The sequence below is a fragment of the Oculina patagonica genome, chromosome 9 (genome assembly GCF_052425735.1).
Source record: "Oculina patagonica isolate OP01 chromosome 9, crgOcupat, whole genome shotgun sequence".
NCBI classification, from domain to species: domain Eukaryota; kingdom Metazoa; phylum Cnidaria; class Anthozoa; order Scleractinia; family Oculinidae; genus Oculina; species Oculina patagonica.
Window position 1 is genome coordinate 9605348 of NC_135766.1, and position 14069 is coordinate 9619416.

The window sequence follows — 14069 nt, forward strand, 5'->3', positions numbered from 1 at the left end:
ATCGTTATTAAATAATAGCCATGCGTCATTGCCTGGCACATTCACTTGTGAAAACTTTGTCGATAACAGTCCTTAGAGCCTCGTACCAATAAGAAGGAAATTATTTGTTTAAGCTTCCTCAAAAGGAAGGGATATAAAAAGCACAAATAGGCCCAAGGGAAAGTAGCCAGGATCACCGCGAAAGCGGAATACTCCACTGTCCCGTGACAGCGAATTAGAGCCTCTACCTACATACCTGCACGAAACCCAACAACATGAAGATTTCAGCGTCTGTTCTGTATGCTGGAATTGCTGCTGTTGTATTTCTTGTTATCTATCTCCTCGTGAAGAGATTTACAAAGCGAAAAAAGAACAAGAGGCCCACCAAGCCTGGCACAGTTATCTTACATCAGTTCCCTGTGTTCGATGGATGCCCGGTGGTGAGTGTAAGTCCGCCATGTTTAAAGTTGGAAACTTTCCTTCGTATGACAAAGATCCCGTACGAAAATGAGTATGGTTTTCAGTTTTCCAAGAAGGGAAAAATGCCGTGGATCGAGTTTAACGGGCAAGAAGTGGCTGATTCAAATTTCTGCATTCAATTTCTGAAGAAAGAACTCCAAGTGGATATTGATTCTCATTTGAGCGCCAGAGAAAAAGCCATTGCTCACAGCATTCGTACAATGTTGGAGGAAAACACTTTCTGGTAAGCGTTGAGTTTTTATGTTAGGTGTTTGATCGTGCGGTTTCTCGAAAAACACAGAGGCAAACGACTTTGAAAAAGTGTATCTTGAAAAGTGAGACCTTCTAGATGTCTGGATAACTCAGACCCCCAAAAAAATAAAACTGTTTTTCCTATTTCCATCACGAGAATTTCTCGAAGTATAAAGTCCCCGTCAGGTTCTATCAAGTTGCGAATATCCGCTTCTGTAAGCGTGATACCGTATACAGTGAAACCTCGATTTAACAAACTTCAGCAAGCGCAAAGTTACAGTAAAATGTATGGAACAGAGCTTCGATATAAAGATAATAATAAATATATATATAAAAAAAACGAAATCCTTGTTATAACGAACACAATCCGGAAGCCCAAACGTAAAATGCACCCCGATTTAACGGATTATATAGATAACACGCGACATACGATGAATGTAGAACAGATCAACAAGGATAAAAATACTTTAATCCTGTAACAGGAGTACAAATCCAAAGACTTATGTCCATATGTATGTAACATTAAAGCACAAATGTTATTTTTGACAGTCGTTCAGATCTGTAAATGCATAATGCTGCATGGGTAGTGCAACGTAGCAGCGTAAAAGAAACAATTATTAACTAAACCTCGATATAACAAACATTTTGTTTTTTTCTCCGCAAATTTGTTTATATATCGAGGTTTTTGATATAACGGACCCGCGATAAACGAAAAAAAAAACTCCCCAGTTCCTTGGCACTTCGTTAAATCGAGGTTTCACTGTACTTGTTCTTTTGCGAAACCGTCGCTTAACGTACCTCACGCTAACTTGAAGGATTCGTCCGACTGAGATGCTGTAATGGCAAATTGAAAAGGATCGAAAAGAATAAGAGCAATTTCAAGTTCTTAGAAATTTATCGTTAAGGTCGCGGGGGATACCTACAGCATGAATAAATTCATGAAGCGAGATTTTGCTTGACCTGCATCTTTTTAAACACTTTTTTCTCAGCTGTTATGGGTGCGATTAAGCTCAATTTTTACAGAGACATGGCAAATGATGAAAGATTATGGATGTCATCTTTGCTTTAATAGATTGCACTCAACGGCGATGTCTATAGCTTCGTTAGTGCCAAATTGAGAAGAACACGATTTTGGGGCAGAGTTTGCAGAACGAGTAGCACAGCACACTTTTATCTTTTCAAAAACTTATCGGTCAATATCTCTAGAGTTTCATTACAGAAGCGGATTTTTTAATTGAAAGTCTGCCAGCAGGTTATGATAGTTTAAAATTCGAAAATTTGAATTTAATTCCTTCTACCTCTTTTTAAAAGCGCTCTTTTAAAATTCCACACACTACACTGAATTGATGTAGCTACAGTACTCTGAATGGCAGAAATATTCAAATTTGAATGAAAATTAGCTCATAGACTTCCTACAATCTATATGACGTATAATCACGCGCATGCGTCCATATTGTTACCCAGTTATAAATATCTCGTAAAGTTGTCGATGTCAGTCGTTGTACGTCGTGTATACGCTTAAAAACATACATAATAAGGTGTCCTAAGGTGTCCTAAGCCTGTGGCATGTCTATTCGCCAGGTAAACCTATTTAGCTAAACATCAACCACATCCCTACTGTCTAAACATTTCCCATTAGCTAGACAATTCCTCGACAGGCGTTAGATCCTTAATTTGCATTGTTAGTGACAGATATCCCCTACTGGCTAGACATCCCTTAGGTTCGGTGGAAAACGCGGAGTGCGGAGTGCGGAGTGTGGAAAATGCGGAGTGTGGAAAGTGCGGAGTGTGGAAAATGAGGAGTGTAGAAAATGAGGAGTGTAGAAAATGAGGAGGTAGAAAATGCGGAGTGTGGAAAATGAGGAGTGTGGAAAATGCGGAGTGTGGAAAATGAGGAGTGTGGAAAATGAGGAGTGTGGAAAATGCGGAGTGTGGAAAATGCGGAGTGTGGAAAATGCGGAGTGTGGAAAATGAGGAGTGTAGAAAATGAGGAGTGTAGAAAATGCGGAGTGTGGAAAATGAGGAGTGTGGAAAATGCGGAGTGTAAAAAAACATGTTAAAAGGCTAGGCTAGTGAGCAGCACTGCGAACTTGTGGTTGTATTTATACATACCGTTAACCGTACTTCTACAGGTTATTTTACGTATTTCCGTATAACAACAAGCTAAATTTTTTGTCAAGGCTTGACTCAGGTGTTACATATTTAAGACATGATATATGCGTGACATATTTATTTTTGGGGACCACCGAAAAAACAATTTTTTAACGATGTTTTAAAAAGAATTTTTAAAACAACGAATTTTTAAAACGAATTTGTAAAACAACGAACTTTTAAAACGAATTTTTAAAACAACGAATTTTTAAAAGGAATTTTTAAAAGGCTAGTGTGGATAATGGGGAGTGGATAAGTTTTGGGGCAAGTGAATTTGAAAACTACCCGGATGGTGCACAATTACATGAGTTGTATCCCGCATCGTACCAGCCAAGCGTTGCCGCTCATCAAGCACAGCTGAATCCATTGTACCCAGTTGTGTATAACCCACCAGGCTTCCCTTTCCCTGGAGGACGTTTTCATCATCCATACGCGTCAACATTCCAAGCTCACACACCACAAGCTCGTTTCCAGGCGGCACCTCCTCATCGGTCCTTGTCTATTCCAGCATCGGCAGCAGTAGGAGCATGGCACTCGGGATTGTCGCCGAATTTGTATTACCTCGTGGCCTTGCCAAAATGTGTGAAAAAATGCTATGGTTGCGGCGACAATTTTTCAGAAAAATTTCGTCAGTCACCACACAACATCGTGGTCAAGCACTTCGACCGTCGAGTGGTACGCAGGGATGAGAGCACAGGAGCATTGGTTCACAGTGCGGACTTTGCCAACACTTATTACCATCCCAATCCTGCACATATCATGAGAAAAAACCCTGTTTTTGACGGCCGTGTACATATCGACCTCAGCACTAACCACTCCCTCGACGATGGCCAGAGAGAATTGCTGAAAACACTTAGACTGATCGTTAATATTGTTAATTCCCAATAATTATGCTACGCGCATTGATTTTTTTATTTACCTTGTTGTTCCAGTTCTTTATAGCTACAGAAAACACTAAAAGATTGCATGATTGAGCTATGAAAATGAAGTGATGCATAGCTTGGACAGATTACATGCGTTGACGTTTTGATTTCATATTTGTTACTGTTCTTTATATATAGGTATACGATTAAGCAGTGAAAATGAAATGATCGATCGCTTTTTCAAAGGACATGAACTGCTTGAATAATGTTAATGTTCTTTTGTTAATAATTGCAATACTTGATATAACCTTACATTAAATCATTTTATTACTTTTACTCTTATTTCTTACATTTTCTTACATTTTCTACACTCCGCATTTTCCACACTCCGCATTTTCTACACTCCTCATTTTGCACACTCCGCATTTTCCACACTCCGCACTTTCCACACTCCGCATTTTCCACACTCCTCATTTTCCACACTCCGCACTCCGCACTCCGCACTCCGCGTTTTCCACCTAACCCATCCCTTAGCTTACAGAATGAAATTCCCGTACAAGCAGGACATCCCTAACGGGCCAGACATCATTTACAGCCTAGACATCCCGCCCACTAGAGGCAAGATATCCTATAACCCACGACCTTAATTGTTTGAATATTTTCTGAAACTGTTGTTTTATCTATTTGTTCAAGGTCCAAGCCACGTAAAAAAGACAGATTTCGAACAAAAGCAGACAAAAAAAAAAATAAGTCGAAATGGCCAGATTTAATGTGTCCTTTCTCTGTTTTCTGTCTATCTACAGGACCATGATTTACTGCCGCTGGTGTTCTGACTATGCACGGATTTTTAGAGAAAAGTTATTTCCCAAGCTGTTCTTGCCTGTCAAATATCTGGTATTTAAAATGTTCCAAAGGCGATACAGAAAATATCTTTGGTCACACGGCATTGGTCGACACTCCGAACAAGACCTGTATGGAATTGGTGAGAAAGATTTGCTTGCGGTGTCGGAAATTTTGGGCCACAAGAAATTCCTGTTTGGAGAGAAGCCTTGTCTAGCTGACGCAGCACTGTTTGCCTTCATCGCTGGGTTTACCTGGGATTGTCCAGAAAGTCCGCATGCTTTACTCACCAAGTCTAAAGCGAAGAATCTTGACGAGCACGCCAAGAGGATGAAGGAACTGTACTTTCCAGACTGGGATGAAATCATTTCAAAGAAACATAAATCTGGTCACGTAATTTTTGTTTTTTTAAATTAGCTTTCTGTCGTCCCAATGAAATCTGCCCTCGGTCTATATTGCAGCCAATTGCAAATCTCTAGTTACCTGTGATATGCACTTGCGACCAACACATCAGAGTGTAGACTAGTAAGGAACTTTATGTAATGTTTGATTGCAGTAGCGTTTTATCAGTTTTATCAATATTATAAGCAATTGCGCCTTTATGAAGCATAAAGAATTTTAGTAAGCCGAAGAAAATGTACTTTCCGACGGCTGAGAGATATGGAAACGAATTAGTTAATTGATGTTGTAGAGGATGTAGAGGTCCGCGTGTTGTCAAGGGTTGTTAGGAACCACTTATAGGCATGTCTAGCTTTTTTGTCATTCTGCGTTGGTCAGTCTTCGCATCCTTTTTCGCTTCAAGTCAAGTCAAGCCAACTCGTTTAGGCAGGGTGGCCCAATCAGCATTTGGCTGGTATAAATAGGGGCCCTGCGTAAATTATGCCTACATTATTTTTTATTTTTATTTTGATAGATTATCTATAGATTGTCGATAGATTATAGCCCTTCCTCATGGTCTCGTGCCGCTGTATTAGATGAGGAAACCTTCACATTTAATTATTTGCCACTTCTATAGGGCGTTTTTTAAGTGATTTTTCGTATTTGTATGTTTTATTTGTATTTGTTTTTTTGCGTGGTACAGCTAATAAGCCTTTAAACCAATACTTAAAATTTGTAAGGATACAGTTTGTGACTGACCTTCGCATTCAAAGAATCTTGTTTGTGAAGTCCGAGAATCTACTGTATTGGACCTTATAAGTACTCTAATAAGGCTTGTTTTACCAATATTGCGTTCATGCACGTGACGTATTATCCATGATTTGATAGGTCCATTGCCATACCAATTATTTTCTAACTGCCACTCTCATTTTTCAAGCATTTGAAAGATGAAAGAAACATAATAATATTCAATTATACAATTCAATTATATTTTATTTCCCGTTTCACTATTCTTAACTCTCATTGTTGTTTATTGTATTTCAATCGTTAACACCAAGTATAGAAATAGTAATACTGAATAAACTTGTTGTTGTTGACCTTATGCAAATATATAATACAAGTCATTGTTGTCACTGGGGTCATGGTTGAGTAGTTGTCACGAAAGCGGATTACCCTGTTGTTCCGTGACAACGACTTGTAGCCTCTATGTGCACCGCTGCACGAAACGTAACAACATGAAGTTTTCAGCGTCTTTTCTGTATGCTGGCGTTGCTGCTGTTGTTTTACTCGTTATTTATCTCCTCGTGAAAAGATTTACAAAGGGAAAAAAGAACAAGAGGCCCGCCAAGCCCGGTACAGTTGTTTTGCATCAGTTCGCTCCGTACGGCGTGGTTATTAGTGGTAGTCCGCCATGTTTAAAGTTGGAAACTTTCCTTCGTATGTCAAAGATCCCGTACGAAAATGAGTATGGCTTGAAGTTTTCCAAAAAGGGTAAAATGCCGTGGATCGAGTTTAACGGGCAAGAAATCGCTGATTCTAATTTCTGCATTGAGTTTTTGAAGAAAGAGTTCCAAGTGGATATTGATTCTCATTTGAGCGCCACAGAAAAAGCCATTGCTCACAGCATTCGTACAATGTTGGAGGAAAACACTTATTGGTAAGTGTAAAGATCTCATGTTATGTGTTTAATCGCTTGTCATGTTGTTTCAAGTGCCGTGCATGGTTGTGGTAGCCCTCGTAGCTGACTGTCACAGAACACAAAGGAAGGACAAGTAGAGCATGACTACAACACTCCAGTTGACCTGCATAACGCTCCGGTTAGCCTGTTCACGGTTAGCCCTCAATAATGGTAATGGTTTAACTTGTTTCGGTGATTTTGTCTCGTTTCGCTCGTTCGTTTTGTTGTTTCTGTCAAGGTAATAAACACAACTTTAATCTTCAAATTCGTTTCTGCTTTAGCGAAACTACAACAACATGAAACTCGAGCAACAGCACACACAAAAGCACGAGGTCCGTAAAATTACATGCGCGCATGCGCATTGGCTATATGATAATTTCTCGTGACAGTTTCGGGTTGTACTGCATGCGGACGATGAAGGCACGCGTACGGTATGATACAATGATGCATTTGTGTAGGTTTATAATTGTAAACAGTTGTTTACATAAAACTGACATAGTTTATCTTTTTATCCTTAACCAAGCTTGACGCTTTTTTCCCCGCAATTTTTTAAATCATTTTTACTAATTTTCTGGAAGTAAGTTGGATATTCCAAATATTCAGTCGTTGTATTTCTGGTTCCTGCTATAAAATTAAGAAGATTTGTATCTCAGATCCTGTACTCTTGTTTTAGACAATTTATGGAAAAAGGCAAAACTTAGAATCTAAGGCAGCGGAGCAGACACAATTTGCACCAAATGGAAGAAACTTGACCCTTTAGTATAAACCATGAATGATAAGACCCAATGTTATTCTGGGTAGACAGAACTGGTAAGCTTAGTAATATTCCATTTATTTATAATCAAGATATCTTCGTCCTTTGAGTGCTTTAAGAGCACGATTTTGCAACCTGTCTTAATATAATGTTCATTCTGTCACAGACAACGATTACTGTTTTCCGATTTCCCAGTAAATATTTGGATTTATGGTTTATGCTTATCGTTGGGCAACGTTTCTTCAATCAGGTGTTTACTAGTTTTGTTCGTCCACAGGGTCATGGTGTACTACCGCTGGTGTTCTGACTATGCACCAGTTCTTAGAGAAAGGTGGTTTGGCCATATCTTCTTTCCAGTCAAATATCTGGTATTTTCCTGGTTAAAGAGGCGCTGCAGAAAGGATATGTGGTCGCACGGCATTGGTCGACACTCCGAACAAGATGTGTACGGAATAGGTGAGAAAGATTTGCTTGCAGTGTCGGAAATTTTGGGCCGGAAGAAATTCCTGTTTGGAGAGAAGCCTTGTCTAGCTGACGCAGCACTGTTTGCTTTCATCGCTGCATTCACCTGGGATTGTCCAGAAAGTCCGCATGCTTTACTCACCAAGTCTAAAGCGAAGAATCTTGACGAGCACGCCAAGAGAATAAAGGAACTGTACTATCCAGACTGGGATGAAATCATTTCGAAGAAACATAAATCTGGTTGAAGACAAGAACGGTCTTCTTTAGGGCTGCCTACTAGTTAGGGCTGTATAAGATGAAAATTTGGCTTTATATTGTTCCGAAGTAATTGTAACTAGCTAGAACTTGATTTGGAAAAATAACAAACATTTTCATTGTTATAAGTACCGGTTTTAGTCGGAATTGGCAGTTATAACGTATTCAGACCAGGTAGGCACAGAATCCGCCACCTGGTCGAATCGGAGAATATATAATTAACGATAATAAAATTATTTGCTCGGTGGAGAGAAACAGGCACGGTGAGGATCGTGTTATTGCTTGAAATGATTAACGTCGACTTGCAAAAACGTTGTGTTATAGCAGATATAAAGGGTGTAATATTCATACCCTCCAAAGTCGATATCGAGTGTTATACAATAATTCTATGTATAATATGTATAAGATATGTGCGTCAGATTCCTTAGATAACAATCTTAACCTTAAAACTGTGATGAAAATATCTGATTCTACGGCCACCAAGAAAAAACGTCGACACCTCTGTTAAAAATTATAAACTTCTATTGATTGATTGATCGATCGATCGATGATTGATTGATTGATTGATTGATTGATTTCAAAAATGTAGTTAACGCCTTTAGCCCCAAATGGGAAAAGAATGTCTCTTACTTGCTCGCAGGCTGGGTGAATGTACTGTATCTCTTGAAAGTGGTTTATAGTTTGGTCGGAAACGGGGGAATCGAGAGCCCTACGAGCGACCCCAATCGCCCCAAAAAATCTGTCTTAGCAATCTCTAGCCCTTAATGTCGCAGGGGACAGGTTCCGCTAATCGGTATGCATTTATGAAAATTGTATGCACGAAGTGTGACGACTTATCCCGAAAAAGCGCGAAACATTTATGAACAGGCTCCGTAATATTTCTGCATCGATAACTGCACGAGCAAAGCGCTGGGGCGTTAAGGGCGATTGCAGCACTTCATAGCATCTGGAAATCTTCAACGATCACCACCAAAACCAAACTTAGGATTTTTAAAAGCAATGTTCTTGGAGTCCTCCTGTAGGGTGCAGAAACCTGAAAGTTCTCGCAATCCATATGTCACAAGATAGATGTGTTCCAAACAAGATGGCTCAGGAGAATACTCGGAATCTTCTGGCCAAAAACCAGTTGCAATGAAATCGCCACGTGTGTCGTTTCAATAAGAGAAATCCTTCTCCCGTTTGAAACAGCGTTTCAAAGTGAAAAGTGAACTTATTTGATTTATCCGTCTTAACCGAAGTTATTATTATAATGTCAATTGATTGGCAATATTACATTATGCACTACTCTTTGAGTCTCTGAGTTTTGTTTCATGCGCTGTATTTGGTGAATACATGCGTCACTGACAACCCTTAAAAATAATAAAAAATATCTTAAATGACCACTTCCCGAATGGGGCTTTTCAGGGCCAATGTAAACAGACACTGCACTGAAACAAATAAATAAACATAACATCAGGTTAATAATCCAAACTGGCAGGAGGCAGACCAGTTGGCTATTTAAAGCGAACCCGAGGAGTTGAATTCGGGGCTTCCGAAAACAACACCAGTAAGTGCTCAGAACAGGACTTTACTCCGCGGCCTCCGGATTTCCAAGTTTCAACCTCGCATTGGCATAATAACTTGTGCTCCTTTTATATGTCAGCGACAGTTCAGTGAGTAGCTTTTCAAAGGAAACACAGCGTGAAGCATTGAAAACAATACAGCTGCTACAGCTGTCACCCAAATCAAAACACTTTTGACCTTATTATGCAAAATACAAGTAATCCGTGATCAGGGTCATGTTTGAGTTTTTGTCACGAAAGCGAAGTTCACTGCTGTTCCGTGACAACGATTTGTAAATACTACGTGCACCCCGCACAAAACGTGACAACCATGAACTTTTCAGCGTCTTTTTTGTATGTTGGGATTGCTGCTGTTATATTTCTCGTTATCTATCTCCTCGTAAAGAGATTTACAAAGGCAAAAAAGAAAACCAAGCCTGGCACAGTTATCTTACATCAGTTCCCTCCGTTTGATGGATCCCCGGTGGTGAGTGTAAGTCCGCCATGTTTAAAGCTGTAAACTTTCCTTCGAATGACAAACATCCCGTACGAAAGTGATTATGGTTTCAAGTTTTCAAAGAAGGGAAAGATGCCGTGGATCGAGTTTAACGAGCAAGAAATCACTGATTCCAATTTCTGTATTCAGTTTTTGAAGAAAGAATTTCAAGTGGATATCGATTCACATTTGAGCGCCACAGAAAAAGCCATTGCTCACTGCGTCCGTACAATGTTGGAGGAAAACACTTTCTGGTAAGCGTTGAGTTCTTATGTTAAATGATTAATCGCTTGTTATATTGTTTAAGGTTTCGTGTGTGATTGTGGTGAGGTTCCTAAGAAGAGGGTCGTGCAGGGATATTCTCGTGATGCGTGATTAGCTGATCTATCTTTCGTGAAACGTGAATTTGAATAATTATTTTTCGATATCCTTGACTGAAAACACCAAATGTGACCTCCGTGCAATTATTATCACAAAGTCTTGTAAGGCATCAGCGACTGGCAAGAATAGATTTCTCTGCTTTTGCCACTTTTCTTTGCGTAAGAGCAGGATTTAAAAAGAAAGTTCCTTGCTTGTTTTCATGTTTTGGGAAAATGAAATATTGATATCCGTGATCCGTGATTAATTATTTTTTCTACCCGTGAACCATGCCAGACACCCCCCAGTCAATACTACAGAGCAGTACCAGTGGCCATAAGAGACTACTATAGAAAAGATTCAGAAAATCTTCGGAAATCTTTAACTGTCCAGAGACGACGATTTTCCTTGTACGATTTTTGGAAACTGGTTAAGAACGGTAATTTTCGGAACTCGATCGGAAAGATCAGATTGAGAACGCTTTCAAACACTTCGGAAATTATTGTGATATGTTCGAACAGTTTTCGGAAATCATTGTGGGTTCTATCTTACCCATGAAAGAAAAGAATAGAACACACAAGATGACCTGGCTCCCAATGTGTGGCTTCATAACTCAGTTGGTAGAGCATCGCAACGGTATCGCGGAGGTCACGGATTCGAATCCTGTTAAAGCTTTGATTTTTTTCAGGGTGTTTCCCCAACTGCTTAAACTATCAGTTGACCTGCATCACTTTAAAAACCCTATTTTCATTCGTTCTTCTTATCCTGTACCTATATTGTTATTAGGGCTAGGGGCATTGATTTTGTTCTTTGTCTATTTGTTTTATTTCGCCATTGCTGAACAACGTTGCAAAATGTGCAGGTTAAGCCAAGATTAGTGGACTCACAGTTTGAGATCGTGTCATTACTTACTTAACTTTTTAAGTATGGTGCAGAGGGCTCATCGTCAAACTCCCCAAGAAAGGGGATCTAACGAACTGCGGAAACTGGAGAGGTATTACCCTCATGTCCACTATAGCCAAGGTGATGGGTAGAATTCTGATCAAGAGGATTGCTGCCGGGACGGATGAAAAATTGAGGAAGGAACAAGCTGGATTTAGAAAGGGAAGGAGCACAATAGAACAGATCTTTGTGCTCAGGAACATTGTCGAGCAGGCAGTTGAATGGAACGCCAGCCTTTACCTGTGATTTGTCGACTACGAGAAGGCTTTTGATAGCATACATAGAAGCACTCTCTGGAAGATCATGAAGTGCTACGGAATACCATCTAAGATCATGAGAATGGTGCAAGTAATGTGCACTAACTCCACAAGTGCAGTGGTTGATGGTGGTGGAAGGACAGATTGGTTTGAGGTGAAGTCGGGTGTCAAGCAGGGATGTAACATGTCTGGGTTTTTGTTTCTCTTGGTGATAGACTGGGTGATGAGGAGATCGGTTGTCCATGCAGGGACATAAATTATGTGGAAGTTGTCAACAATGCTAGAGGACTTAGACTTCGCAGACGACCTGGCTCTCATCTCAAGCACATTCGCACAGATTCAGAAGAAGATCGATCACCTGAATAGGAATGGGAAAGGAACAGGCTAGAAAATCAGCACCACAAAAACCAAACTCATGAAGATAAATGCAAACAACAACAATGCAATCGTAGTCGATGGACAGCAAGTGGAGGATGTAAACAGCTTTGACTACCTAGGACCAAGAGTAACCAGGCATGGAGGGGCTGAGGAGGACATCAAGAGCCGCCTAGGGAAAGCTAGAGGAGCTTTCAACAAGCTGGTTAAGATCTGGAGGAGTGGGCAGTTGAGCAAAAACACCAAGATAAGAATCTTCAAGTCCAATGTCATAGCAGTGCTTCTTTACGGGTGTGAAACCTGGAGAATGACCAAGGGGGACGAGGCTAAACTAGACACATTTCTACACAAATGTCTACGGAGGATACTAAGAATATACTGGCCAATGAGAGTGTCAAATGAGGAGGTTAGAAGACAGGCAAAGACTTGCACCATCAGTGAGCAGATAAGGAGGCGAAGGTGGAGATGGATAGGCCATGTATTGCGCATGGGCCATCAGCAACATTAGCGCATTGCGCTAACATGGGCACCCGAAGGAAGGAGAAGAAGGGGGCGTCCGAAGGAAACGTGGAGGAGAACGGTAGAGGGGGAGAGGCGGAAGCTGGGGTTTGCCACCTGGGCAGAGGCGGTTAATGTTGCGGAAGACAGGGTTGAGTGGAGGGAACGGATCAAAGGCCCTATTCTCCCAGAGAAGACATAAGGAAGCAGATGAGAAAATCATCCAAGAAAAAAAAATTCAGTAAATGTTGGTTCAAGGTCCAACACTAGTCGGGTCCAAGTTAAAAAAGATAGTTTTACCGACAACACATGTTGTCTCCATCAATCTCCAGTTTAAAAGTTGAGTGCGATGAACACAATTTTTACTCTTTTCTTTTATCCTTCCACAGGACCATAGTGTTCTACCGCTGGTCTTCTGACTATGCAACGATCCTCAGAGAAAAGTGGTTCGGCCATTTCTTCTTTCCAGTCAAATATCTGGTATTTTACCTGGGGCAGAAGCGCTGTAGAAAGGATCTGTGGTCGCACGGCATTGGTCGACACTCCGAACAAGACCTGTATGGAATAGGCGAGAAAGATTTACTTGCGGCGTCGGAAATTTTGGGTCACAAGAGATTTCTGTTTGGAGAGAAGCCTTCTCTAGCTGACGTAGCACTGTTTGCTTTTATCGCTGCGTTCACTTGGTATAATCCAGAATGTCCGATTGCTTTATTCACCAAGTCTAAAGCAAAGAATCTTGACGAACACGCCAAGAGAATGAAGGAACTGTACTATCCAGACTGGGATGAAATCATTTCCAAGAAACATAAATCTGGTTAGAGACGATGACCATCTCATTTCTCAGGCTTCGTATTCTAATTGCCATAGACCACATGGTGTATAATCTAATCAGTTGAAAGATACGGATCCATTTGGGAGGAATTCGGCAATTGCGTGTCTAGGTTTTCACATGGCCGCTGATGTCAAACGCCCAATCCTTCAGCTTAGAACAGAAGTGTTGTAAGACAGCTCTAAAGCTCCAACTTGTACTCAACGTGCTAGTAAACTTAACAATAAAATCTTAGTTGCTCGACATGTTCTAAGTCAACTTGGGACTCCGTAGAGGGGGTCCCGACAAGTTCATATTAAAACAAGATGTCAATTGTGTAATATTCATATATCCACAAAGCTTATTCATCACTTACCCTCCAAAGTCGCTGTAGAGTGTGGTACAAGTTGCGTTAGATACGTGCTTCAGATTTATAAGATGCCAATTTTAACCCAAAGAAGTCATGACTAAAATGCCGAAATCTTCTCAGCCACCAATAGAAAAATCCATCAAACAAAAATTCAATTTACGCCTTGAAATAGCTTCAAATGATAAATAAATATCTCATTTACTAGCCTGAATCAGCAGGGTGTGGTGGTGGGATTTTCAGGAGTACCCAACGAGAATCGATTTGTTATTGCACGAAACGATTACTGGAGGTCGATTAAGGGATTTTCAGTTAATTATTAACTACCGTGGGGAAAAAATATCCGCTCTTCAGTGC

General features: G+C 40.4%; 2 protein-coding genes and 1 pseudogene across 3 annotated transcripts; all 3 read left to right on the forward strand.

Annotated features, from left to right (window-relative positions):
* The first annotated feature begins 40 nt into the window (after positions 1 to 40).
* LOC144665749 (failed axon connections homolog) lies at positions 41 to 6062 on the forward strand. Its single transcript, XM_078527047.1, has 2 exons — positions 41 to 682; positions 4508 to 6062. Exons 1-2 carry the CDS (start codon positions 255 to 257, stop codon positions 4959 to 4961), a joined length of 882 nt encoding a protein of 293 aa, XP_078383173.1. The 5' UTR covers positions 41 to 254; the 3' UTR covers positions 4962 to 6062.
* A 55-nt stretch (positions 6063 to 6117) lies between these two features.
* Positions 6118 to 8332, forward strand: LOC144665765 (failed axon connections homolog). The gene is made up of 2 exons (XM_078527061.1): positions 6118 to 6579; positions 7632 to 8332. The coding sequence occupies exons 1-2, from the start codon at positions 6158 to 6160 to the stop codon at positions 8059 to 8061; spliced, it is 852 nt and encodes a 283-aa protein (XP_078383187.1). The 5' UTR covers positions 6118 to 6157; the 3' UTR covers positions 8062 to 8332.
* Positions 8333 to 8485: 153 nt separating this feature from the next.
* LOC144665768 (failed axon connections homolog) lies at positions 8486 to 13609 on the forward strand (annotated as a pseudogene). The gene is made up of 2 exons (XR_013573015.1): positions 8486 to 10362; positions 12927 to 13609. The product of XR_013573015.1 is annotated as a failed axon connections homolog (transcript).
* Positions 13610 to 14069: the final 460 nt, after the last annotated feature.